The 27,238-nt window shown below is 36.6% G+C and overlaps 1 protein-coding gene across 1 annotated transcript; it reads right to left on the minus strand.

Moving 5' to 3' along the window:
- Window positions 1-2,290: 2,290 nt before the first annotated feature.
- On the minus strand, window positions 2,291-26,874 carry TOP2A (DNA topoisomerase II alpha). Its single transcript, XM_057716320.1, has 35 exons — window positions 26,717-26,874; window positions 25,697-25,852; window positions 25,390-25,480; window positions 25,014-25,077; window positions 23,698-23,843; window positions 23,422-23,519; window positions 22,967-23,179; window positions 22,455-22,628; window positions 22,166-22,267; window positions 21,919-22,056; window positions 20,692-20,830; window positions 19,281-19,438; window positions 18,854-18,979; window positions 18,426-18,536; window positions 18,175-18,280; window positions 17,974-18,083; window positions 17,629-17,721; window positions 17,110-17,224; window positions 16,898-17,019; window positions 15,540-15,688; window positions 13,395-13,626; window positions 13,071-13,205; window positions 12,746-12,946; window positions 12,374-12,569; window positions 10,910-11,001; window positions 10,207-10,371; window positions 9,997-10,080; window positions 9,036-9,218; window positions 8,627-8,717; window positions 5,956-6,111; window positions 5,591-5,714; window positions 5,434-5,477; window positions 4,823-4,963; window positions 3,702-3,901; window positions 2,291-3,389 (listed from the first exon to the last, which is right to left on the minus strand). Exons 1-35 carry the CDS (start codon window positions 26,735-26,737, stop codon window positions 3,264-3,266), a joined length of 4,602 nt encoding a protein of 1,533 aa, XP_057572303.1. The 5' UTR covers window positions 26,738-26,874; the 3' UTR covers window positions 2,291-3,263.
- Between the last annotated feature and the right edge of the window lie 364 nt (window positions 26,875-27,238).

Here is a 27,238-nt window from a genome sequence, read left to right on the forward strand (position 1 = left end):
GTCCAGTGGTTAGGACTCCCCACTTTCACTGCTGAGGGCCTGGGTTCAATACCTGGTTGGGGAACTAAGATCTGTAAGCTGCGAGGCACAGCCAACAAAAACAAACAAAAATTTGCTATGTGATTGGGTTTCAGGAAAAATGGCCAGAAATCACTTAAAAAAATTCCACTGCAGGAGGAACAGAGGGATGCAATGCATCCTAAACAAAAAGGCTTAGAAAACTTGTATCATTTATCAACTAATTTTTGAATCCCTTATTTTCTCAATAGCCATTCTTTTGTAATTTATAATTGATGTAATATTTTATTTATCTAAGCACTGTTTCATATGTGTAGGGAATAACTACATTCTGTAAAGGGTTTAAATGTGTATAACCACCAAGTTTATAAGCACTAGAATTTTTATTTCCTAAAATGTCAGTGACTTAAGGAATGAAGAATCAAGGATTGAATTCACTTGGAGTGCTTTTAGTTAGCAAGTGCATTATTATTTTTTTTTTAAAAACTTTCTGAGTGTTCTTAAAATTTTATGTATGTATGCATATATGTATTTATTTATTTATTGGCTGCGTTGGATCTTCGTTGCTGCACACGGGCCCTCCTTAGTTGCAGAGAGAGGGGGCTACTCTTCGTTGTGGTGCACGGGCTCCTCATTGCTGTAGCTTCTCTTGTTGTGGAGCATGGGCTCTAGGCATGTGGGCTTCAGTAGTTGCGGCTCAATAGCTGTGGTGCACGGGCTTAGTTGCTCCACAGCATGTGGGGTCTTCCTGGAGCAGGGATTGAACCCATGTTCCTGCACTGGCAGGCGGATTCCTAACCACTGCGCCACCTAGGAAGCCCAGCAAGTGCATTATTGATCAGGAGAGAACTTCTAGTTTCTAAAAAGAAACATTCCTGATTTTTTTTTTTTTTTTCTTTCCAAAGAAGGTTTATATGCTTTCCTCCCACTATTTATTTTGTAAACAAATGCATGCATACCAGACAGGGATTTCACCTTTGATTTGTAATCTTTCTTCACTCAGCAATGTCCTAAATATGTTTTCATGTCAATAAATAATATTCATTGTCGTTCTTTTTTTTTTTTTTGGCACACGGGCTTAGTTGCTCCCTGGCATGTGGGATCTTCCTGGAGCAGGGGTCGAACCCATGTCCTCTGCATTGGCAGGCAGATTCTTAACCACTGCGCCACCTAGGAAGCCCTCATTGTCGTTCTTAATGAGCACCTGGTATTCCTCATTGTACCATAATTTGTTTGTCTCTTGTTGGACATTTCAATTTTATCATTACAGAAACTTTAATAGGCATCTTTGTATGTGGCTTTTTTTGGTGATAATTATAGATTTACACGGAGTTGTAAGCAATAACAGAGAGGTCCTATGTACACTTTGCCTACTTTCCCCCAATGGTAGCATTTTGTAAGATTATGTTGTAACCGGGATATTGATATTTCTTGCGTTACTTGAACTTGCATTTGTGTGTATTTACATAGCTTATTACACATGTCCAATTCTCCTGAACTAAATTTCTTAAAGTGAGAATTGCTGGGACAAAGAGCTTGACCTTTTTGTTCAGGTTCTGGTGAAAGGGCTCATTTTCTGTAACTTTGTCAACACCACTCTTGGGGATGTGTTTAGGATATCCCTCTGTAACTCAAGACTACTTTTCTTCTAGTACTTCTTTAATTTTGTTTTTGATATTTAAATAGTCTATTTGAAGGCCTTCCCTGGCAGAGTGGTTAAGACTCTACACTCCCAATGTGGGGGACACAATTTTGATCCCTGGTTGGGGAACTAAGATCCCACATGCTGTGTTGTGTTGCTAAAAACAAAAAAAGTCTATTTGAACTTAACTTTCCCATAAGATGGGAGGAAGAGGTTGGCTTTTTTCTAATCTTTTTCCCCCTAAATGGTTAGCCAGTTGCCCCAATATAATTTACTGATATCATCAAGCAGTTGACTAGGTTATCAAAATATTGTTAAAGTCGGGAATCATTAAAAAAAAAGTTCATATTTAAAACTATTTATTGATGTAGGGCCAATGCCTTTTGAGTGTGGAAGAGATGCATTTAGCACCCACGTTTAAAAATCTCAGGAAAAAACCTGGTTGGCCCCAGTTAGGTCGTGGTGCCTCTCTCTTAGAACTATCACTATGGCCAGGAGCTGTCAGGCACATCAGAAAATGATCAGAATAGTTCTCAAAACTATTTTACAGTGAATAGTGAAAAAGGATATATTTTAGACTAAGGAAAAGAGTGTAGTTCAGGGGAAAAAAGGGCAACAATCAGGGGTTGCAACGTTTACAACATTTTATTCAAGTACAAAATTTAGGAATTAAGCTAAATAGAAAAACATAGTAAATATTTACAAAAACATTGATAACTACTCAAGTCACACACATGTTAACAAATGCAGGAAGGTCTTAAAAAGTTTACAAGTTGAAAATTAGGGCAATTTCTTCAAACTGATATAACAGCTCACTGCTGAGTATGGCATCAATATAATATACAGTCTTTGAGAGAATGCTCTCTGCAAATCTTCTGTGATCTAGTGCCTCCTAGAAATTTGTTCCTTGGGAGATTCAGACTCAGAGGCAGCCAGAGGGGACAAGTCAAGAGCTGAGATATCACAACTTAGGGCCTAATTTATCATCCAATTGACTGTGTTGAGGTTATACAGACACAGCCACTTTGTTTTTCTTTAGCTTCTGCTGATATTCAAAAGGATATGAAGAATATAAACAATTTTTCACTGCTTAAAAATTCAGCACATAAAAGGCTGAGTGAGGAGTATTTGATACTGGAACTACATAAAGTTCTATCTGATGGAAAATTATCCATAAAACTAAGATAAAACAGAAATTACTCATGCTCTATCTCATATTTACTGAAAGTAGGTGGAGCAGAAATTTTTATGTCAAAGTGCTCCAAGTTTAGCTTAATGAGTGGTCAAACTACATTATGCTCAAGTGACCGCACAACTATCTCTAGAGGCCAGAAGAACCTAAAATCAGATTTAAAAGACAAAAGAAACCCGACTCAATACATATACAAAGCAAAGAAGGAAACAATGCCCACGAAATGGTCACTACTTAGACAGTATTATGAAAAGATAAGGGACACTTGGGCTCTACTTCACTTTGATGGTTCTGAATTAAAACTCCTTCCCCAAACGAAACTCAGTGAGGAGGAAACTGAGAGATGCATGTAACTTTAAAACCAGTCTTGGGCTCAATAAGACCATTACTTAAAATAATCACCTCACAATTTTAAAACAGATCATCTTCATCTGATTCTTCGAGGTACTTTATAGGCTTCTTTGTCCGTCCAGATTTTGCCCGAGAAGCCACAGCTGAGTCTAAGTCCAGGTGGAAGTCATCGCTGTCCTTGGATTTCTAAAAGAGAAGAGCCCAAGTAACTTGCACAGTGTCAACCTGACAGCAGAATTTCAATGCAAAAACTGTATCAACAAACTACAGGAGTTTTCCACCTTCTAATGAGCAGTAAGAAATAGACTGAAGGCAACTCCTTTCTCATTGACTAATTAGTGGCATATTTAACTTTTTTACAACTAAACTACGTAGAGTAAAGGCTAATGGATTATGGGATTTAAATTTATTTTCTTAAAAATGTGTCAAATGTTAGGAACAAAGCTTGGTTATGTGTTTCAAAATACCTACAACAAAAGGACTGACTAGGAGAAATACCTTGCTTGTGGCTGCTTTAGAAATCATTTCCTCAAAATTAGAGTCGGAATCATCAGAAGTGGACGGCTTCCTTTTGCGGCGATTCTTGGTCTTCGGGGGATTAGGCTTTTTAGAGACATCAGAATCCAAGTCTGGATCCTTTTTCGTTCTTTGTGGTGCAGCCCTTTTTTTGGCGCCTGTAGTAGAGGTGGAAGACTGACCTGCAAGTGAACACAGACATTCGTCAGGGCCACTGTTACCTGAATTGTTTCTACAGTGAGCTTTCTTTTGCATCCTGTTGGCTGCTTATACTTAACACAGGAAAAGACAACCTACTAGAGATGAAAATGCATTAGAGGATCAAAGTATTCTCTCTTTTATTTGGGATTTCAGTTTCTCACCCTTATCATTAAGACTCACTGCCTCCCATCATCAGTATTTATTGAGCATTCACAGTGTACTAGGCACAATAGAACATACAGAAAACACTGTCCCTGCTCTCAAGGAGCTTACATTCTAAAAAGAAAAAAAAAGTACACCTCCTTTAAAATGGTATTTTTGTTTGGTATTTCTTGCAAGGTACTGAGGAAATAGCTTGTAGGGTGAGCTTTGGGTATAATTTAGCCCCATCATTATTCAAAGAGAGGAAGAGGAAGGATTTTAAAGGCAAAGACAATGACAGACCATTCGGGATAGGTAGGGTTTATAGAGAGATAAACACAATCTCATCAACTAGAGAGAGATTTGCTGCAGTGAATAGGATGAGGGAAATAGTTTGTGGGATGCAAGCAAAGGAAGCAGGGTATCCTTAGACACTGAATGGAGCAAGAAAGGATCAAAGTATTCTTAAGCATCCAATTTTTTGGCAGGTATATGCTTCATGTTAAACATTTGCAACTGTTTCTAGGTCCCATCCCTGTAACAGAAATGAGCTAAGATAACACCTGGCATTTTAAGAAACATGCTATTTTTAAACCTTTTGACTAGCAATTTTGATTATAAAGATCTAAAGATTTGTTTTCATTTGGAAAAGGCTTAATTTCAATATCTATAGTAAATTTGGGGAATAAAAAATTGAAGTTGACTTGTCATAGCCAGTTAGTTAAGCCCAATATTAACCCATCTCAAAGACTGAGGCTCACTTTTTGCTGCCGTCTTCTTCACTGTCACATTCTTTTTAGGAACAGGGTTTATGGTTTCAGTTACAGCTGGGAAATCAGCAACAGGAGAGCTTGGAGGAGGTGGTACATTATCCTTGGCAGCACCAGCATCAAGGTCCGTTACTTCAAATGGAAAGGAAAATAGTACATATAAGCGATATGTGAAAATGTTTATTCTTTTTGTCCCTGCTCTGAATTCCTTTTTATTTATTTTTTAACTTGTTTCCCAGTGGTTTTTTTTTTTTTTTTAGTGAATTCCTTTTTAAACATCAAGTCTGTGACTTTTCTGGAATATTTCAAACACACTTTTATAACTTTGTTCTAATTTCTGGGTTCTTCATCAGCAGAAAGTTATTTTTTATATCTGTAGCACTTAGCACAGTACCTGGCAAGCACATTACTTTTAGTGTATTAAATGTAGAACCTATTTATTTGCAAAACTAAACCTAATGAACAACATCAATGTAATGCTAACAAGAACCCACATTTATTTTCAAAGACAAGACTTGGTTAATGCAGTCCGGGTTAGAAGTCAGGTGGACTTGAGTGTTCCAGTAAAGTAGACATCTCACTAATTTTACTTAAATACATACCTGATGTGGCACTTTTCTGTGGCTTTGGTGCTTTGTTGGTATGACTAGGAAAAAAAAAAGAAATCCTGACAACCAATTCTAAATGTGTCAAACAACAAATGTATCATCAACTATTAAAAACAATCATGATAAAATCCCTATCAGAGAGGATACTTACTTTGGGGAAGTTTTGGTCTTAGGTGGACTAGCATCTGATGGGACAAAATCTTCATCTTGAGTGCTTTCGTCAAAATCTGAGAAATCTTCATCTGAATCCAAATCCATTGTGAATTTGGTTTTTGCTGTTAAAAATATACATATACAAAGAATCAAAGAGGATAACAGGAGAAATATTTAACCCACAGAATGACATAATGTTTCCTGAAGATATAAGCTTCAGTTTAATCTTCTAAAAGATGTTTTAGTTTCTCAAAAATTTAAGTACTGCTTTAAAATATAACAATTTCTGGGATTAAGTGCCTCAAAATACATTGACCATTCAAATCTTTCAGAATATGCAGCATGTTCTTCACTTTTCCTTACTTGCTGCTCTCCGTGGCTCTCTTTCTCGCAGAGGGACATCAAAATTACTTTCGTTACTACTGCTCATATCGGATTCCAAATCAGACCAGGGGTTTCTCTTCTTTGCTTTCTTGATTGGTTTAAATGGCAATGTAGTTTGTTTCTTTGTCTTAGTACCTGGAAGGGAGATAGGAATTAACCATCTTTACATATGCTTTGACTCACTTTTCTTCATCTACCATCCATCCATCTTTCAAATATTTATCGAACTCGGTGCTAGTACTGGAATACAATGGTGAACAAAAATGGACATAGTCCCCCTTCCTGTGGAGCTTGTAACTTGATCATCTAATCCCAGAAATAATAATAACCCCACATTGTATATATATTTACATAGGGCATGTAGAATGCATGTATATGTATATAAATATGAGGTTTTTCCAAGAAAGAGATGCTTGAGCTGAGATCTGAAGGTTAAATAAGAGTTAACTAGTTGAATGGAGGTGGATGACAAAACATTCCAGTTTAGGAAATAACATGTACAAAGCTCTGTGAGAAAACATAGCACTTTCAGGAAACAAGGAAGTCCATATGGCTGGAAAACAGAAGTCAGGGGTAGAGTGGCTGGTCCTTTTAAAAAAATTTTTGGCTGCACCCCACAGCATGTAGGAACTTAGTTCCTGACCAGGGATTGAACCCCTACCTTATGCCATATACAACTTAATTCAAAATTACCTACATGTAAGAGCTAAAACTAAAAACTCTTTACAACAGCCAGGACATGGAAGCAACCTAAACGCCCATCAACAAATGAATGGATAAAAAAGATGTAGCACATATATACAATGGAATATTACTCAGCCATTAAAAGGAATGAAATTGAACTATATGTAATGAGGTGGATAGACCTAGGGACTGTCATACAGAGTGAAGTAAGCCAGAAAGAGAAAAACAAATACTGTATGCTAACTCATATATATGGAATCTGAAGAAATGGTACTGATGAACCCAGTGACAGGGTAAGAGTGGAGATGCAGATGTAGAGAATGGACTTGAGGACATGGGGCTGGGGTGGGGGGCAAAGGGGAAGCTGGGACGAAGTGAGAGAGTAGCATAGACATATATACACTACCAAATGTAAAATAGATAGCTAGTGGGAAGTTGCTATATAACAAAGGGAGATCAACTCGATGATGGGTGATGCTTTAGAGGGCCAGGACAGGGAGGGTGAGAGGGAGTCACGAGAGGGAGGGGATATGGGGATATATGTATAAATACAGCTGATTCACTTTGGTGTACCTCAAAAGCTGGTACAAGAGTGTAAAGCAATTATATTCCAATAAAGAGCTTAAAAAAAGAAAAGAAAAAAAAAACTCAAAAAACCAAAAACTCTTAGAAGAAAATAAGGGGTAAATCTTTTATTTTTCTTTTTGGCCATGCTGTGTGGCTTGCAGGATTTTCGTTCCCTGAGTAGGAATTGAATCTGGGCCCTCAGCAGTGAAATCGTGGAGTGCTAACCACTGGACTGCCAGGGACTTCCCTAGGGGTAAATCTTAATGACCTTGGATTTGGCAAAAGATTAGATATGACACCAAAAACATGATCAACAAAAGAAAAAAGATAAATTAGACCTTATCAAAATTAAAAACTTGCGCTTCAAAGGACACCATCAAGAAAATGAAAAGACAATCCACAGACTGGCAGAAAATATTTGAGAATCATATATCTGATAAAGGCCTGGAATCTAGAATATAAGGAATTCATACAACTAACTCAACAATAAAAAGACAAATAACCCAATTAAAAAATGGGGAAAGGATCTGAACAGACACTTCTCTAAAGAAATATGAAAGCCCCAAAGTGGAAACAATCCAAATATCTATCAGCTGATGAACAAATAAATATAATGCGGTATATTCATACAATGAAAAACTATTTGACAACAAAATAGAATGAAGTACTGATACATGTTACTACATGGATGACCCTCGAAAACATGCTAAGTAAAGAAGCCAGCCACAAAAGAACATATGATTCCATTCATGTGAAATGTCCTGAACAGGCAAATCTAGACACACAAAGTAGATTGGTGGTTGCCTAGGGGGAGCGGGGAGTTGGGAGACAATGGGGAGTGACCATTAATGGGTACAGTGTTTCTTTCCAGGACAAGAAACGGTTCCAAAACCGAGTACACTAAAACCACTGAATGGTACACTTTAAATGAGTAAATTTGGTAGAAGTTAAAAAAAAAAAAAAGATATTCAGTAAAGGCATAATCAAATGGTTAACAGAATTGTTACTTCTATTTGATTTACTGAGTGTTAAGTATATCCCAGGCATGGTGTTGAACTCTAGGGATGAAACAAACATGACTAAGATGTGGTGACTGCCCTCAAGAAGCTTTGTACATGAATATATTTTATATATTAAAACCTCATAACTGGCTAGAAAGTGAAATCTAATAAACTGAGCATTTTCTTTAGATCCCAACAAAGTATTTCATTACCAAATGATCTCTTCTAAAATAAATCAAATCCCAAGGACAATGTTAGGGAAATTGAAGTATGCTTCAGACATAGCCCCTTCTTCATGTACCTCAATGAGAACTTTTGAACATCTATGTGGAATGTACCAGGTAACAAATATAATTTAGCCTCAACTCTATATCATTTTCCTTAAAATGTTTTAATACCTGGTTCTCTTTTCTGTTTCTTTTCCAATCTCTGTTTTAGGCCTTCTATTTCCATCCCATTTTCTTGAGGGCTTCCTTCAGTATTTTCATTCTAAAAGACAGCAAGACAAAAATGGTCAAGTTCTGCCAACTTACTTGAAATAACACAAGGTCAAATATGCAAATATATATCTTGTCAGAGTGACTTTTTTTTTTTTCTTTGTATTTTGGCTAAGAGCTCTGAATAAAGGTATGGGTATGACTTTTACAAGATACTTAAACATTAAAAAAAAAATCAGGCTCATAAGAAAGGAAAGTTATGATTAGTTGATAAATTCAAACTATGGGATTAGAAGTTTTATGATTAGTTCAATTTTTAAGTGGAAAAATGTTTAAAGTGTTTTATGTATAATGCTTTCAAGAGTATTACCTTAATTTTCTTTTTAATTTTCTTTTCTGCCTCTGCTTTCATCTCTATAGTCACTCGGGGGATGACTCTTTTTCCACATGGAGAAGGCAAAACTTCTGCCATATGTGTTTTTTTCCCCTTTGCTTTCCCACCTTTCCCAGGAAGTCCTATTTGTTCATCTTGTTTCTCCTTTGCTTCAACAGCCTACAAAAGGTTGATATAAGAAAGCAAGTTTATAAGCTAACAAAGACATTAGAGCACTGATGCCACTTTATAGGGATAGAATAAAAAAAAAGGCAACGGTTAAACTGATTTCAACTTGTAACATCTTAAGGTAAATTTGTGATAAGCTGTTCTATAAAGTATACCAACAATAATGAAGATATCATTAAGGCATACTTTGAAAAGTGTGGAGATAAAAGACAGGGTTCTACATTTGATTCTACTACTTAGCCTTTGAGGTTAAAACGCAGAAACAGGGTTAAGGATAAAATACATATACAAAGGACTTCCTAGGTAGTGCAGTGGTTAAGAATCCACCTGCCAATGCAAGGGACACGGGTTCGAGCCCTGCTCTGGGAAGAGTCCACATGCCATGGAGCAACTAAGCCCGTGCGCCACAACTATTGAGCCTATGCTCTAGAGCCTGTGAGCCACAACTATTGAGCCCATGTGCTGCAACTATTGAAGCCCATGCGTCCAGAGTCTGTGCTCCACAACAAGTGAAGCTACTACAATGAGGAGCCCGCACACTTTCCCCTTTGTCCAAAAACTTCTAGGTAGTATGTTTCCTGGCACCATTTAGTTTATTCTAACTAGTTTCTAACAATCTGTTATTTTATGTGTTGTCTTGGAATGTTTCTCCATGCCTCCTATATTCTTTCTACTGCCAACTGTGAAATTTCTTGACAAAGAGGTAGATTGCTAGAATACATTATTTCATTAATAAAAACTCTAACATGGGCATTATAAAACTACATACCTCCAGCTCTTCGATAAAAGCAGCCAAGTCTTCTTTCCACAAATCTGATGGACTCTTTATCTTTAATGTTTCTAGCTCTTGTTCCTTCATAAGATAGTCAGAAAATTAAGACTCAACTTACATGCATAAACAGCATTTTCCCAAAGCACACAATTTACTTTCACCATTAGAATACAACAAAGCAACATGTACTATCCATCAACAACTCACTTTTTCATTTCTTAGTCTGCACAGTTCATCTTTCTTTTCCTTGGTTAGATACCAAAGAGGCATATCAAGAAGGTAGTTGAAGGTTGGTCCAGAATCTGTTACAGAGTCACTCTTTTCAGTTTCCTTTTCATTGTCACTGTCTTCATTTTCTTCTTCATCTGGAACCTAGAGGAGAAATTAAAATGTAGCTTTAATAGGAAATGTGAAACAGACATTAGACTGTACACAGTCTTTATTAAAGAAAACGCTGGACTTCCTAGGTGGCGCAGTGGGTAAGAATCCGCCTGCCAATGCAGGGGACATGGGTTTGGTCCCTGCCCCAGGAAGATACCATATGCTGCGGAGCAACTAAGCCCGTGTGCCACAACTATTGAGCCTGGGCTCTAGAGCCTATGAGTCACAGCTATTGAGCCCATGTGCCGCAACTACTGAAGCCCATGCACCTAGAGCCCGTGCTCTGCAATGAGAGGCCACTGCAGTGAGAAGCCCACTCACCACAAGGAAGAGCAGCCCCCGCTCGCCGCAACTAGAGAAAGCCCATGAGCAGCAACGAAGACCCAACACAGCCAATAAAATAAATTAAAAAAAAAGACTCAACGCAGCAAATAAATAAGTAAATAATTAAAAAAAAAAAAGAAAACAAGGGACATATTCATCAAAATAAAAAAAAAAAAGAAAAAGAAAATGCTAACCAAGAAATTACCTTTTGCTGGGCTTCTTTCCAAGCCTTCACAGGATCCGAATCATATCCTCTCTGAATCAGAACTTTAATTAATTCTTTCTTAGGCTTGTTTTCTATTTAAACAAATGTGAACAGAGATGGTAGTTTTGAGCAATATTTTAGGAAAGGGATAAGGTTTTACCATATTAAATCAAAAGATTAAAACTGAAAAAAAAAAAAAAAAAAAAAAAAAAAAAAGATTAAAACTGGAAATTAAACTGTCTTCTTGCCTAAATTTACATCCTGGTGGATAGCCAAGTCTTCTCCCTAAACCACTGACAAATGTAAATTACCACAAGGGGGCAGTCAAATCATATATGACATAGTGATTTGATCATAACTCAAAAATAACAGAAGACAATCAAAACCTTTATTTCTGATAGATATTGACCTCAATTATACTCCCTGGTCTTTTAACTGCAACACTTGAGTGGGCAAGTTTTAGTACCACCCATCCAAACATTGCATTTGTTCCCTTTTTTCTATGGTACCCCTCTCCCAATGTCTACTGCAGTCAATTTATTAGACTTTGAGGGATACTGAGAGTTATTAACTATAACAGAGTGAGATTCCAAGTACCACCTTTCATCAATTAACTTGACATAGGTCATACTTTTAGACCCTCTATATTTACTCCTCAAGAAAAGTGGATAATTTCTAGGATTTCCCAAATTCCAGTCAGCTAAATACAAACTTTATTTTTCTTTGAGTCATATCCAATATTGCTTATTTTAGCTTTGTCTTAAGCAATGATATCTGTAAAATTAGGGGACTGATATGCCATTATTATTGTATTTTAAAATATCCATGAAAATAAACATGTAACTACTAAGTTAAACATTTTTGTGTACCATCAGAAAATGACCCTGTGATCACTGGTAACTTGTGTTGTCAGGTTTTAGAACTTGCTACTACAACCCATAGTTACCTGGCTTTTCTAGTTACCTCTGGCCAGAGCTGAGCCATTTCTTCTAATCTTCCAGCTTTAGTCAAAACCGTTATCTTCCTGCTTACTTAAACACGCTGATTTAGTTGCTTCTAGAATGTCTTAAAAAATTCCCTTAGAAATGACTTTCAGTCTTGAGTATACAATTTACTTGTAATATAAGCCATTTAAAATCCTCCTTCCTTTTTTTGTTTTTCTATCAGACTTATCTCTGCTCTTTATCAATCAGTTTACACAGGGACCTCTTCTAGCTCTCTATTCTCTTCCTGTCTAAATGTTAACTAAATCCTGATTTCTCAAGATGCTCAATCTAGGAAAAGCTATCTCTTTTAAACTATAAATGCTTATTTAGATATTTGAAAGAAATGCTTGTACATGCAACCAGCAGAAATAAACGGATTTTGTCCTCCCTCCCCATCATCCCTCTCACCAAAAATGTTTAAAGGAAATTAGACACGATTATAATTTTAGTACAGGCAGTTATTGTTCCAAAAACATACCAATGATTATTTTGCCATCTATTTTCTCTAAGATAAAGCGAGCCTGATTATTCAGTTTAGCAGATTCAGCGCCAAGCATTCCTAGAAGCCATTCTTTTCTTAACCCATAATATTTAAGCCTGAGTTCAAAGAAGTCTCTTAGAATATCCAACACTGTGTCATATTTCTTTAAACAGCCTACGTGGTCAAAAAGCACCTAGAAAAGAAAAACAAGATTAGAGTCAACAGCAGATAAACGGGCTAAACTTTAATGGTTTTAGAGAAATGACTATTCTTTGAAAATGTAAAAGTAGCCTAAGATAACCTTTTAAAATTGATATTAATCTTTAACATAAATGGAAACATACATATTTCTCATAAAATAAGACACACCATAGAGTTGCATGTGAGACTAGTTTGGAGTTTGAAGACTTTGTGTAGTCCAACTCTCTCTGCCTCTGCCAGTTTCTCTTCAGTCATCTTCACAACAAACTTCACAGTGGTGTCTGTGTGGTATTCCTTATAATCTGTTATGAGAGGGGGTGTCTTCTCAGTGCCATTCAACATGGGCTCTAGAACCTGTTCTTTATATGTCTAAAGAAAGAAATAATTCTTTTGTAAGTTTCTAAAACGTAGGCTCCTGAATATTCAACAAACATTAGTAGAAAAAATGTTTCCCTGATCACAAAAATCAAAAAAGAAATCCACAGTTACTTACCTGGGTCCATGTTCTGATGGGAAGCTCTGAGATTTCAATGGTTGTAGAATTAAGAATAGCCACTTCACCACTAATCACATATTGATTTGGAGCCAGCTCTTCAATAGTACCCTTGAAGTTCTTGTAACTTGGAAGCTAAATTGGTATTTTAAAAAAGAATGTTTTCTAAATGTGAGACTAAAACAAATCCCAACAGCATTAAATAATAAATCTAATTAACATTAAGCATGAAATAAATTTTATATTTGCATCCTCTTTAAACATATCATCTGCTGAATTAAAGCCAGAGGAAAATGAAGGGTCCTAGTAGCACAGAATAGTTACCATTGGCAAAGGTTCTTCTCCATCCATCAAACGTCTGATGTTATTCACAACTTCACGAACATCAAAGTTGGGGATTTTGCAGGACCACCCAGTACCAATTCCTTCAGCGCCATTTATCAGCACCATGGGTATAATAGGAATGTACCATTCAGGCTCAACACGTTGGTTGTCATCATATAAAAACTTTAACGTGTGATCGTCTTTTGGTGGAAATAACAACCGAGCCAAAGGGCTAAAGATAACAAAGAATGTTATTTTAAAAAAGTATTGGCTTTGACACGACTTTCATGGAAAGAACGTATTATCTCAGATGTGAAAATTACTTTGGCTTTACTTGCTGACTAATATTCATTTACCAATCTTATTTATTGGTACTGCCAATATTTTTCTACATGCCAGGCACTGCAGATATAAAGTCTCCATCTTCAAGGAGCTCAGTACAGGGAGATATTCTAGTACAGTCAATGAATGTACAATCTGTCAGGTGGTATGGTAAATGCTAAATAGAAAAATAAAGTAGCTAAGATTGATTGAGGGGGTGCTAAGGAATGGTAAGCACTTTCTGATAGGATAACATTTGAGCAGAGAAGAAACTGAGAGAAAGAGTACTGCAAGCAGAGGGACCAGTAAGTCAGAGGCCCTGAACACATGTTTGTCTATAGGCAAAAAGGCCAGGTATGAGTGAAGCAGAGATACTATGAGATAGAAGATTTGCTAAAATAGGACTTTAGTTTTTCTCTGAATGAAGAAGTTGGAAGGTTCTGAACCAGAGTAATCTATTTTATTTAAAAAAATTAATTAATTAATGCATTGGATCTTAGTTGCAGCATGTGGGATCTTTGTTCCCTGACCAGGGACCAAACCTGACTCCCCTGCACTGGAAGGCGGGTTCTCAACCACTGGACCACCAGGGAAGTCCCAGAGTAACCAATTTTAAAAAATTAATCAGCTGCCAAAAGAAAGGATGGTAGACTGTAATATAATAGTTTATATGAATATAATAAATGGCTTAATATTTTTGCAACGTGGAGCCCACAGGATTTCCTGATGAATTGGATGCAAGTGTGGAGAAAAGGAGTCAAAGGTAACCCCAAATTCTGAGCCTGAGAGTTAGAAGGATGGCATTCCATTTACTGAGACAGGGACTAAGGATGTGGATTTGAACTTATGTTTGAGATACTTATTAGACATCCAAGTAGTAATTTTTTTTCCCCCCAAAGTAGTAAATGTTGAGAGGGGACATGAAATTTAGAGGCCAGGCCTGGAGCTATGAGACTGGATGTACGAGTAACATCCATGGATGGGAAGGTGGTGTAGTTAGTGGTAAGAGATCTGGTGAAGAAGTCCTAGGGCAGGTCAGTATTTGGTGGTTGGGAAGATGAGAAAGATCCAGTGAAAAAGATTAATAGGGGGAGAACCAACAGCCTGGTGTTTTGGAGGACAAATAAAGAAGACTTTCAAGGATGGAGTGATTAACCATACCCTATGCTGTTGAAAGGTTGAATAAGATGACAGGTGAAAATTGACTGCTCATAATATACTTTCCATAGACTTGTAAAGGAAGTAAAATTTCAACTTGTGATATTTAAGAAGAATCAAGTTCTTCTTTACTCTGGCTGAAACTCTACAGCAGGGTTTCTCAACCTCAGCACTACTGACATCTTGGGTCAGATGGTTCTTTGCTGTGGGGGTGCTGCCCTGTGCATTACAGAGTATACTCTATATTCTATACTAGATGCCAGTAACATTGCTCTCTAGTCATGACAATCAAAAATGTCTCCAGACATTGCCACATGTCCCCTGAAGGGTAAAATCTACCATGGTTGAGAACCATAGCTCTATATGCAGAAAGAGAAGAAAATAAAAGAAATGGGAGTAAAACATTTATAATTTGGCAAGGAAACAATACTACTAAGGGATACAAAGGCTAAGCTATCAGCTGAAATAGAATTTTGACTTTCTACTCATTGCAAGGAGTAGCATAATTAAACTTTAATGAGCTAGTTAAAAAAAATTAATACGCCAAGCATCTGCATCAAAAGTCTATTTGCTGATTAACTGAATTTTTCTATTTTTGGTCAAATAAATCTCATGGTACTTCAAAATTGGAAATGGCAATTCACTAAAAATCGGAAGCATACTCACCTGAGCATTGTGAAGATGTATCGAGGACTAGCAGAATCCTTGCCACCATGCAGCCTGGTACCAAACTGACCAATGGGCTGCAAGAGGTTCAGATTATTGCTACCCACAAAATTCTGAGCCAAATTGATAATGGTCATCATTAGTGACATCTGGGGAGGGAGAAAGATTCATTAACTAATCTGTAGCCTCTCAAAAATAACAGATTTGTTATTATGACTGTTTCACTATAATCCTGTAACGTTTTATGCAGTGTAGAGGTTTATTGGCTTTTCCCAGACAAACACAGAAATAGTACCTAAACCTGACTTCTGGCTCCGAGTTCAGGGCTCTTGCCTTCCAGTAATTTCTATGAAGTCCTACTCAACCTTGAAGGCATAGCTCCTCTGTTCATCCTCAGCAGAATGAAATGTTTCCTCCTTTGTGTTAAATACTTTGCTCATTTCTATTCTAGCATGTATCACTCTATTCTATAGTTGTGTGTGTGTGTGTGTGTGTGTGTGTGTGTGTGTGTGTGTGTGTGTGTGTGTGTGATAGTCCTCTGGTTAAACTGTGATTATACCTTAAAGGTAGAGAACATATATGATTTATCTTTGTATACTCGGTACATGGTAATCATTCAACAGTTTATTATGTGAACATTTACTGAGTACCTGCTATATTTTGACTGAAGCAACAAGCAAGACAATCATTACCTTTAAAGTTCTAGAAACTTACAGGCAATCTAAATCTTTAAAACTGTTTTACATAATAAATGCAAAAAAGCAATTCCAATTACAAAATAAGAAAAGAATTATATGTATGTTTGTACTGATATAAAGTCAAACAATTCAGACATATATGAAAAATTGGAAAGTTGCCCTTTCCAATTCCCAGGGATAACTAAAGTTAACAATTTGGAGTATATCCTTCCTTCAAGTATTATTCTGCTTCTTTTTTCTTTCCCCTCACCTGACAACAGAACATGGACATTCTTCAATGTCAGTACGTATAGATTTACTTAAGTTATATCGCTGAGTCCATGCATAGATGTGTCATAATTTATAATAATTTTCCAATTGATGGACACTTTTCATGTCTAAATTTTGGCAAAACAAAGTTATAGCAAACATCACTAAATCTCTTTGAACATAGATCCTTGTACATATCTTTTGATCTATTATAGTATCCTTACAGGAACATTATGTTTATAAATAGATTTGTTAGGTCAAAAAATAAGCAACTTTTTAGTTTGATATATTTCATCAAATTGTTCTCTACTATGGATGTACAGCTTATACTTTCACCAACTGTTTGGAGAACGACTTTGCAGGTATTTCTGCTATAATGCTTTCTGGAAACATTATAGATTACATGTTTACCTCACCATGATGATAAGAGGACATCTCAGCAACTGACCCAGCTAACTGGGCAACCTTCACCTCTCGCTTGTCATTCCGTTTGAAACATGTAAACAACACCTTTCTCTGACCTGGTTTCAAACCTTCAAAATGAAAGAAGTGCAAATATTAATATCCTCAATTTAACCAATTCTGGGCATTGATTTCCATCTGATGATAAAAATTGAACTCACCATCCACCATAGATGGGATAGATCGTTCATTATCAGAATTTGAGAAAAGGATAAGTTCCTTGTTTATGAAGTCATTGTATGTCAGGTATGTGGTAGTTTGCCCATACAAGTAATCCTGAGAAACCAAAGAGAGTATTACATGATCTAGTTTAAAATAAAAAATATCACTGGTCTTAACAATGCTTAATACAAAAATAAAACAGACATGTTAGCATTATCATTTCCATGATAATTCTTAAGTCCCTCAAAAACAAAGAATTACGAAGTATTTTATATGTTTGAAAGACAAAGCAAATTTAATTGCTGCACAATTAGGAAAAAAGTGCATTGACTTTGTAGTTTCTTTCAGGTCCAATACATTTATGCAGCAGTCTAAATAAGAATAAGGATATTTATAAATAGTTATCTGTTAACTTTTTTACTGAAATACTTATTCAGTAACTTTAATTTGCTATAATATCAATTCTAAAAGGTCAATAAATAGTACATTTTGTGGAATATACTCAAAAATTTTTTTACCTCAGGAAGGCCAAGTAACTTTCGTTGTCTTCTATCTTCCATGAAATGAGTTAACCATTCCTTTCGATCATCTATCTGTTTTTTGCTAAAGGCCTACAAATTAGAAGGTGAAAAAGATGTCACTGGCACTAAGAGGTTCCAAAATATTTCTTCTATAAAAAATAACAAATAAACAACAAAAACTCAATTTCTAAAATATCTGGTTCCTTTCTTTGGGATATGCTTACTGAAAATAATCTATTTTATAAAACATTTTATTATATGAAAATTTAAATGTTTCTACTGACTAGTTAAAACACTGATTTCTAAAGCTAGAATGTATGTATGAAATACACTCAAGCTTACCAGGCTGATTGCAGCATCATCTTCAGGACCAGAATATTTGAATTGGATACGATGTCTTTTCATATCTGCAAAGTATTCTTTAGCTTCTTTTGATGTGCTGGTACCCAAACCTACAAAACCAAGAACACGAAGTTACTCCATATAATCTTGTACAATAGTATATAACAAAATGAGAAGTTCTATGTGAGTTTCATTACAAACCTTTGTAATACTTGACTTTCCATTTTTTATGATTTGGTGTAGAACTCTTCCATTCTTCAAACTCAGGAAGGCTATAGAATGCCATTTCTTGCTTGTTTTTAGACACCTGAGGTAAAAAACACATTGCTGTGGCTTTCCATACTGCTGGGTCCCCCGCATACCATCACACATCACTGGGGTTATATGTATATCCAGGGTTGAGGAGTAGGGCCTTAAAGTAATCCATTATGATATCTTAGAAATTAGTATACCTTTACAATGGGAGTAATAAATTCCTCCAGAAAACGATGTCGCAGAAGAGAGGGCCAGTTATGATGGATAAAATTAATCAGCAAGCCTTTGATATGGGAACCGTCTTGGTCCTAGAAATATTTGGAAAGCCAAAACATAAAAGAATTGTTTAGAAACTAAAAAAAGAAATTTGATTGACTTACTGGTAATTTCTCAATTTTTTTCCTATGGGGATTAAAAAAAAAGGCTATTCAAATTCAGACTCACTTAACCTATATAGATATAACATACATAAAATATAAACACAGCCTGTCTTACTTGATGTGGATTAAAGATAATGAATAAAGCGTCAAGTTAAGTAATTTCCTCTCACGGCAGGAAAGCAATGCAGCAATAAGACATGCTTAATTCAGGGTAAGAATCTAAAATATTTGATAACAAAGCTGACCTGATCTGTCATAATCATTATCTTCCCGTAACGCAGAGTCTTCAGTGAATCTTCATCTTCATAGTTTTTCTTGTACTGAAGACCCACAATCTTGATTATATTGTTGATTTCAGCATTTTCCATTATCTGAAATGGACACATAGCCAAAAAAGTACTATCTTGTTTACAAACTTTGAAAGAACAAAGAGTTACCAGAGTATATGTTGCTTGGGTTTTCTTGAATTTCAGTATTTTGAGTTATTAGCTTACACTTTAGTAAGTCAGAAAGATCTGTTAAGATACGCTTCAATGTACCCAATTTCCTAAAATAACAACAAACTAGCTAAGGTATATTTCGAAATGCTCAATAAGAGAATGAAATATAAGCATGAAGTCCTGCATTACAAAATTAGATTTAGATTCTGAATATAGCTTTTATATATCCTACCTGTTTATGAGATGCTTCTCGAACATTGAGTATTTTTCCTCTAAGGGGGAAAACCCCGTACTTGTCTCTCCCAACCACACCAAGGCCTGAAACAGCCAAAGTTTTAGCTGAGTCTCCCTCTGTCAGGATAAGTGTACACTCAGCGGAGTTTCGGCCTCCTAAAATAAACGTTAATATTAGCACATTTAGTTCAACCTCAAATATACTAATTCAGATGTGATAAAACACAAATAATTTACAATTCATAACAAGTTGGCTTAGGAGTCAAATGGAGCTAAGTAATTAGATACATAGTTTAGCAAAAGTTGGTAAGTTTAAGTAAAGTTTTAGTTTCTTAGACTAATTTCTCATGACAATTACACCATTGCTAAACATTCATTTGATCATATTACATTTAATATATTTGCTGGTGATGAGCTTTAGGAGATGCCACCTCAAATTATGGTACCTTGGCATACTGAATATCTTAAGCTGAGGGAGTTTTGAGAAAATGGTAGAAGCAGGAAGCTCTCTCTGACCTCCCCCAAAACTTCTCCCTTGGGGGACTTCCCTGGTGGTCCAGTGGGTAAGACTCCACACTCCCAATGCAGGGGGCCTGAGTTTGATCCCTGGTCAGGGAACTAGAACCCGCATGCATGCTGCAACTAAGAGTTTGCCTGCCGCAACTAAGAAATCTGTGTGTTGCAACTATGAGCCTGCGTGCCGCAACTAAGATCTGGTGCAGCCAAAATAAATTTTAAAAATATTAAAAAAAAAGTAAAAAAATAAACTTCTCCCCTGAAGCAGTTGTAAGACCCTCATGAAGAGCTGCCCTCCTTATACCTGGAGGAAACGAACATTCTAATCCAAGATTGAGGGTCACCAAAAAGAATCTGAATGAAAAGGCCTTGCTAAGTTTCCCCAAGTTTACTATACTTAGCTCATAATCATTGTCCTATCATATCTTTCCACAATTTTCCATTCTTCATCAAAGCTAGCATAAAACCACTTAGGTTTAACCATTTCCTTGGGTCTTCATTTTCTTATCAATTTTCTGGTGTCACATAAAACTATATCAAATAAATCCACCTGCTTTTTTCCCTGTTAATTTGTCTTTGTCAGTTTAATTTTCAGAGACAGACAGGGACCTAAGAAGGTTGAGAAGACTTTTTCCTCTTCTACACTAGGTAATAGGTCACAAACATTCTTGTTTTATACTTTCAAATAATCATCTCAACACTATTTCTAACAGCTAAAAATTGAAAATAACCCAAGAGTTCAATAACGGGGAACTGGTTGATTTTTAACAACGTACAAACATTCTGTTGAATGTTAAGTGTCAAGGGAAAAATACCCGCAGTATGCTATTAATGAGTAAAACAAATAACTGAACTACAAGATTTAGAGTTTGGAAACATTATGAAATGTGTACCTGCATCATTGGCATCATCAAGTTTGGGAATTCCTTTGATTCTGTTATGTTTTACAGCTGAACACTTCTTGTTTAACTGGACTTGGGCCTTAAATTTCACCCAATTTAGTATGCTTTCTACAATACCACAGCCAGTTGCCTGAAAATGAGAAGATTCATGTTAGGGAAGAAGAGTTCTGTCAGAAATCTAGAATACAATTGAGCTCTTTAAAAAATAAAAAGAATTCAAAGATGAAAAGAGGTAGAAAAGTAATGTCTGGATAGAGGGTAGCACATCTTCCTGCCTCAGGTTATCACTACTGAGGGAGTTGGTTCCTTTGGGTTCATTCATTCAATAAATATTTACTGACTACTTACATTGTGCCAGGCACTGAGCTACATGTGGAGATCTAATGGTTAAAACAAATTAGACATGGTCCTTGTCCTCAAGGAGTTTAGTATACAACAAGGAAGACAAATAAAATGAGAAATTATAAGTGTGAGTGTTACAGGTAAGTGAAAAGCATGTTATGTATAATAATGTATGTCCAGTGTTATATGGGAACAAACTTAGGGAAAGGAATAGAAAGTAAAAGCTTAAAAAAGAAAGTAAAGGCTTTCCTGAGGAAATGACATTTAAGACCTAAAGCAGTTAGCCAAGTGAAAAGCATTTCAGGCAGAGGATTACTCTGCCTGAAATGTGAAAAAGCTCTAAGGATGGGAAGAGTACTCTGCTTTTGAGTAACTTAAAGCCAGTAGAAGTGAAGCTTAGATAATGTAGGAAAAGTGGTACTGAGATGAGGTTGGAAATGGCAGGGTCCTGTAGGCCAAATAAGGAATTTGGATTTAGATTTATGCAACCTAGTGGTTGGTTGGGGCCTTTGACTAAAACAGGAAATAGTTTTGTTTTGTGGGGTTAGGGGAGTTACTTGTATGCAATCAGTGCGTGTGCAGAGAACTAATTCAATTTTGGATGTGTCCAATGAGAGCAGCTTTAGGCATTCAATGCTTGGTAAATAGGCTAAATTCAGAAGTGATCTAAACTGGTGACATATAATGGGGAAACACAGACGGCATATAGATAGTAATTAAGGGCTTGGTAAGACCTGGTAAGAGATCAGAGTTGCTTTTCTATTTCCTTTTGAGAGTGAGAAGACGTGGTAGGAACCTTTGTTTCCACAGAGCGGAGAAGGGCAGTGGAAAATAAAGGAAGGTGCTTCTATTTTTTATTTCCCTCTGAGTACTTACAGCTTTGATGAATTTTTCACTCAACTGGCATGTTGATCCAAAGCTCTTGACTTGTAAAGTCATGTTCTCTTTTGTCTGGGAGTCGAAGGTTGGGTTTTCAATTAAGGCATTCACAAAAATCCACATGTGATTTTTTACCTGCAGTAAAAGTTGATAGTAAATCATTAAAAACTTACTCATGCTTTATTTATAGCCTTTCTCTTCTTCCTTGACTTTAGAAAAGGAACACTGTGTTAAAGTATCATACCTGATGTGCTTTTACTGCAACACCACCCTTGTTCTTTTTCTTCACAACATCAATAAGTTTAGTCACAATCTGATCAGCTACATAATCAACATGTCTCCCACCCTAATGAGGAAAAATATCAAACTGTAAATTCATTACCCTCAAAATTAGAATAATCAAACATTAAAAAACCTAATTTAGCTTCCTTTATGCCAAGGTAGCCAAATATTCTGGTTCATTTTATATATTTACAACAATAATACATATATGTAAAGATAAATCATGATTAATAATTCAAAAATAAAATTACCTTGGAAGTAGCAATACTGTTGACAAAGCTAATTTGCTGGAAGCCTTTTTCACTCATTGTTAAACACACTTCCCACCTGGGGTTTACTTGTTCATGAATAATTTTCAATGGATTGCCAGTTTCATCTACCTTATCCTTCAGATACATATCTACATAGCTACGGAATCCTTTTACCTAAATAGGAATTAAAAATAATAGTATTACATTTTTTTTAGAAGTAAATTAAAAAGTAGATTACAAAGACTTTTCAAAACTAATGAAATGGTGTTCACTGATGAGCATAAGAAGATGGTCATTAAAGGACACGAAAGGATTTATTTAGGAGATTCTTTGAGAAAGACTTTAGTGAACTTAAAATGAGCTAGCTGATTTTTCAAAATGCGGTATAATGTTTTCTTTACAGGAACATATCTGAGAAATGGTAAGAAAAACATAGGGGAGAAAAAAAACCAACTTTGCCTTTGACAATGACCACAATGTCCCTCATTGCTCATACCCAGGAAAATACTTACTGGAAGCTTATTTCCATTGAGAAAGACCTTGACATCTTTAGTGGATCCAGCAATATCATATGCTCTTCTAACCATCAGTGCAACTATATCTTTGTCTAGGCTTTGCATTTTAAACTTCGACAAATCAGGGTGGAAGGTAATACATGTATAATCTTCTCCACTAAAGGGCTTGAGTTCCATCTCACCAGCTTTCCCCATGTTATCCATCCATGTCTATGGCAATAAAGAATAGAGGAGAGAGAAAAATTTCAAGTAATCTCACAAACTAGAACTAAATAACACAAATTTACAAGTCCTAAAAAAGCCAACCAAAAACCAAAGAAACCCCCCAATACCCCTTAATATAGGTTTCATTTCCCATGATTTAATAGCTTATAAATTGTTAAACCATTAATGCCACTATAAATTGCTATAGTACAATTTATAATCAAGGCACAAGATACCCATTTACTTGCCTGTTTGAACATTTTCTTGTATTCTTTACTGGCTGTTTCCACAGTAAATTTGGTACTGAATATGTTACACAATTTGGCTCCGTAGCCATTTCGACCACCTGGGCAAATAAATGTAAAATACTATTTAATTGTTCTTATCTCATTAACAGCTTTATTTCTTAATCACTGGCAATGCTATTCAATTATAGAGATTTATTCCCATAACCTTTATGCCACAGATATAAGATGTATTTTTTTCAGCAACAAATAAGTTTTTTCTTTTCCTCAGTACTCTACCTGTTACTTTCTTTTCTTCATCATCATAGTTACTAGAAGTTAGCAGCTGTCCAAAGATGAGAGCTGGGACATACACCTTCTCAACTTTGTGTTCAACAACAGGAATACCTTTTCCATTATTCCATATACTAATTAAATTGTTTTCCCTAAGAAAAGAAGATGGAAAAAAATTTTTATAAAACAGATGTTAAACCAGTGCTCAATATTATTTTATATTTAAAAATCATCTCTAAAATACATGAATTCACAAGTCTCAATTTCTTTATGACTTTTTCATATATACCTTCTGAAATTCAGTATGCTTAGTTCCTAACACTCCTGAAATAGGAGCCAGGGGCGGGGGGGTGGGGCAGAAATCAATCCTTTTCCAACACCTGGGCAGACACTGATAATAGTGAAAAAATATTAAGTTTTAAAATGTTAAGATAAACAAAGGGAAATGATTTATGCCCAATGGAAAGAAAAGGACATAATTTGGAAACAATATTATACTGCTTTTAAGAGGATCATCTGTACAGTCCCAGCTCCCTTAGCTTTCCCACCCAACAAAGCACATTGCAAAACAAATACGAAAGGGCATTCTTAACTGTAAACTTCCCTGCTTGCCAATAAAATGCTAAAAATTTATTTGGACTTACTTATCTCTTAGGTATTTTAAGTTAATTCTCAGAAGATAATATACTTTAGTTATAACCACACACACACTATGGTTCTTACTACAAATAGCACTGAGTATTAGCTACAAAAAAGATTAATTAAAACTAGCTTAACATTTTTTAGAAGACTAAGATATCATGTCCTTAGGAGCATTCAAGTATATCATTAACACATTTCCCCAAAAGAATCTAAATATAGTTTATGTTATCACTGATCAGGCTAATAACAAGGGGAAGCAACACCCTGACTACCCACAAAGGGACATTAATAAGCAGAAATGTTAGATCAAATTATTCTCTATCACCACCTGCTGGTTTACTATTTGAAGAGCATCATGAGAAAAAAGTTACAGCTATAGACTCCAAAATACTTAGAGCAATTATTGGAGATGCTTACTGAAATATTTAGGGATGAAGTGTCATAATGTCTGTAATTTATTTTGAAATGATTCAGAAAAAATACAGATGGAGCAAATATGGCGAAGTTTTGATAACTGTTGGATCTAGATGGTAGGTATCATAGATTGTTCATTTTAGCCTTCTACTTTTCTGCACTTCTGCAAACTTCCATTTTAAAAGAAGCCAACTTTACTATAAATCAAAGTAAATGCAACAGTAACAATGAGTTATAAAAAACAAAAGAGTGAGCAAGAGACTTACGGGTCAATTGTAACTCTAATACAAGACATTTTTGGGTCCCTTTGTTTGTTGTCTGCAGCATTGACTGAAAGAAGATAAAATATACATTTGTAAAAAATGAAAGTATTTTAAAAAACATCCTCGAACTCTAAGATATAAAAGGAAAAAAAAAATCTCAGGCAGCAAAGGAGTAACATTAATGAGGTATTCATTTAGCAATTTTTATTCATAGGATTGTTTTTGGAAAGGAGTCAACTTCCTAGATCCAGTAGCCTGCCTCAACTTTGCCAACCGTTGTTTGAAAGGACAGAAGTTCTGGCTACAGAGGGTTTACTAGGAATGATACTTCTTAGGAAGGATCTGACCAGTAGATCTTTGTATTAAAGACTATACTCACCTAGAATCTCATCAAAGATTTTGTACAAACCAGGAACAAAAGTGACTGCCCTACAGTTAATGCCAATATCTTCATCGTAAACCCACATTTGCTGGAAATAAGGCAAAGAAATATGGTTACTTTGACCGTATATTTATTCTATTTTATCATCATGATTACTATAAAGTCTTCTGGATTAGTAGAACCATAAACATGACAGATTAGGCCAGTTCCAGCGACACTCCAAGCACATGAAGTAGAGAAAATTAATCTGGAAGAGTACACATCTTGACTACTTAGTAACTGCATTTAATTAGCTTGGTTTTACCTGGGTCACTGATTCCACAGAGCCAATGTAGGTGTCTGGGCGCAGCAGAATATGTTCCAACTGTGATTTCTTTTGATAGATTCTTTCAATAGACAGTCTTTTCTTAGCATCTTCATTTTTCTTTGTTTTGTTGACTTGCATATTTTCATTTACAGGCTAGTAATTTTTTAAAAATTGAAGAAAAGGGATTCTGAGTCATAGGTTTATCAGAAACCATAAACAAAACACCTAAGACAGTGATCTGCTTACACACACTACGTCAAATCCCAACCTCTTAGAGGGATGGTGTTGTTGACGTCATTTTGTACAAACATGGCATTTTTAAGTTAACCGCAACCAGGTTCCCAAAGTATCAGCTTAAATAGACATATTATTCTGCCAAGTGTACCTCATGGAAATATTTTTATGTGTTGGATGCCATCAATAGCATACACGTCCTTCTTTCACCCACTCCACCATATTTACTGAGTGCCTGCTAGGTCCCAGGCATATAATAGATTCTAATTCAGCAGTAGCAGCAGTTTGGGAGGCTATGGATCCCATCCTTTGGGCGCGTTAATGTTTTGAACACAGGAGGGACGTATTTTGAGCACCTCGGGCCTGTCGGCTGCACAGTGGGAACCTTATGCCTTGCTCTGCACCGTCCAAGGTCAGGGGCGTTCAATTCCATTTCCAGCCCCAGGCAGGAGAGGAGAGCGTCTGTCTGCGCCGCTTAAAGCCCCACGCGGACCATGATCCCACCTATCTACTCCAGGACCGAGGGAATTCCTAGACACAGTGAAGCACAACGGCACACTCTAGAAGGCAGTTTAGCCGAAAATACTTCACTATTAGCATCAGAAAGAGGTTTCAGCCTCTTCGCGATCACGCCGAGCCCAGGGGACCCGGGTCGAGGCGGAACAGCGGCGCCCAGCCCGCCTCGGCCGCACCACAGCCCAGGCGCCTCCCCCTCTCACGGGCAGCCGGAGAGACGCGGGGCCGCGCTGAGGCTCCACGACGCGCCCTTTCCGCGAGCTGTACCTGCAGTGGCGACACCTCCATGGTGACGGTCGTGAAGGGGCTCGAGAACCCTGCAAGCGACTAAACCGGCGGGACCCCTCGAGACAATCACTGAGGAGGCCGCTTCTCCACACACTCCCGTCGGTTAAGAAAGCGCTTCCACTCCGGTTTGAACCATCCGCTAGCCCGCCCAAACCAGATAAGCCAATCCCTGAGACACTTTCATTGGTGCGGTTCCGAAAAACCAATCGTAGCTGGTCTTTTATATTCACCAGTGAATGACTGAGCAAGCCAGGGGCCCGTTCGAATGAACCAATTAGACAAGGGAGGAGGGACTAGAGGGTTTTCAAAGGCCACCACTCGGAGTCGTAGCGGAGAGACGGACAGAGAATGTAGCCAATGAGGGGGCCTGATTTGTTCTCTCTGTGTAACTCTGAGGAGATGCGCTGTGGAAGTGGGAAGGGGTTTTCTGAGGTCCAGGTTGGGGTAAAAAGAGAAAAGGAGAGGATGTGTATACCTCAGGAAATCTAAAAACAGTCCTCC

This window comes from Hippopotamus amphibius, chromosome 17 (assembly GCF_030028045.1).
Source record: "Hippopotamus amphibius kiboko isolate mHipAmp2 chromosome 17, mHipAmp2.hap2, whole genome shotgun sequence".
Taxonomy (NCBI): Eukaryota; Metazoa; Chordata; class Mammalia; order Artiodactyla; family Hippopotamidae; genus Hippopotamus; species Hippopotamus amphibius.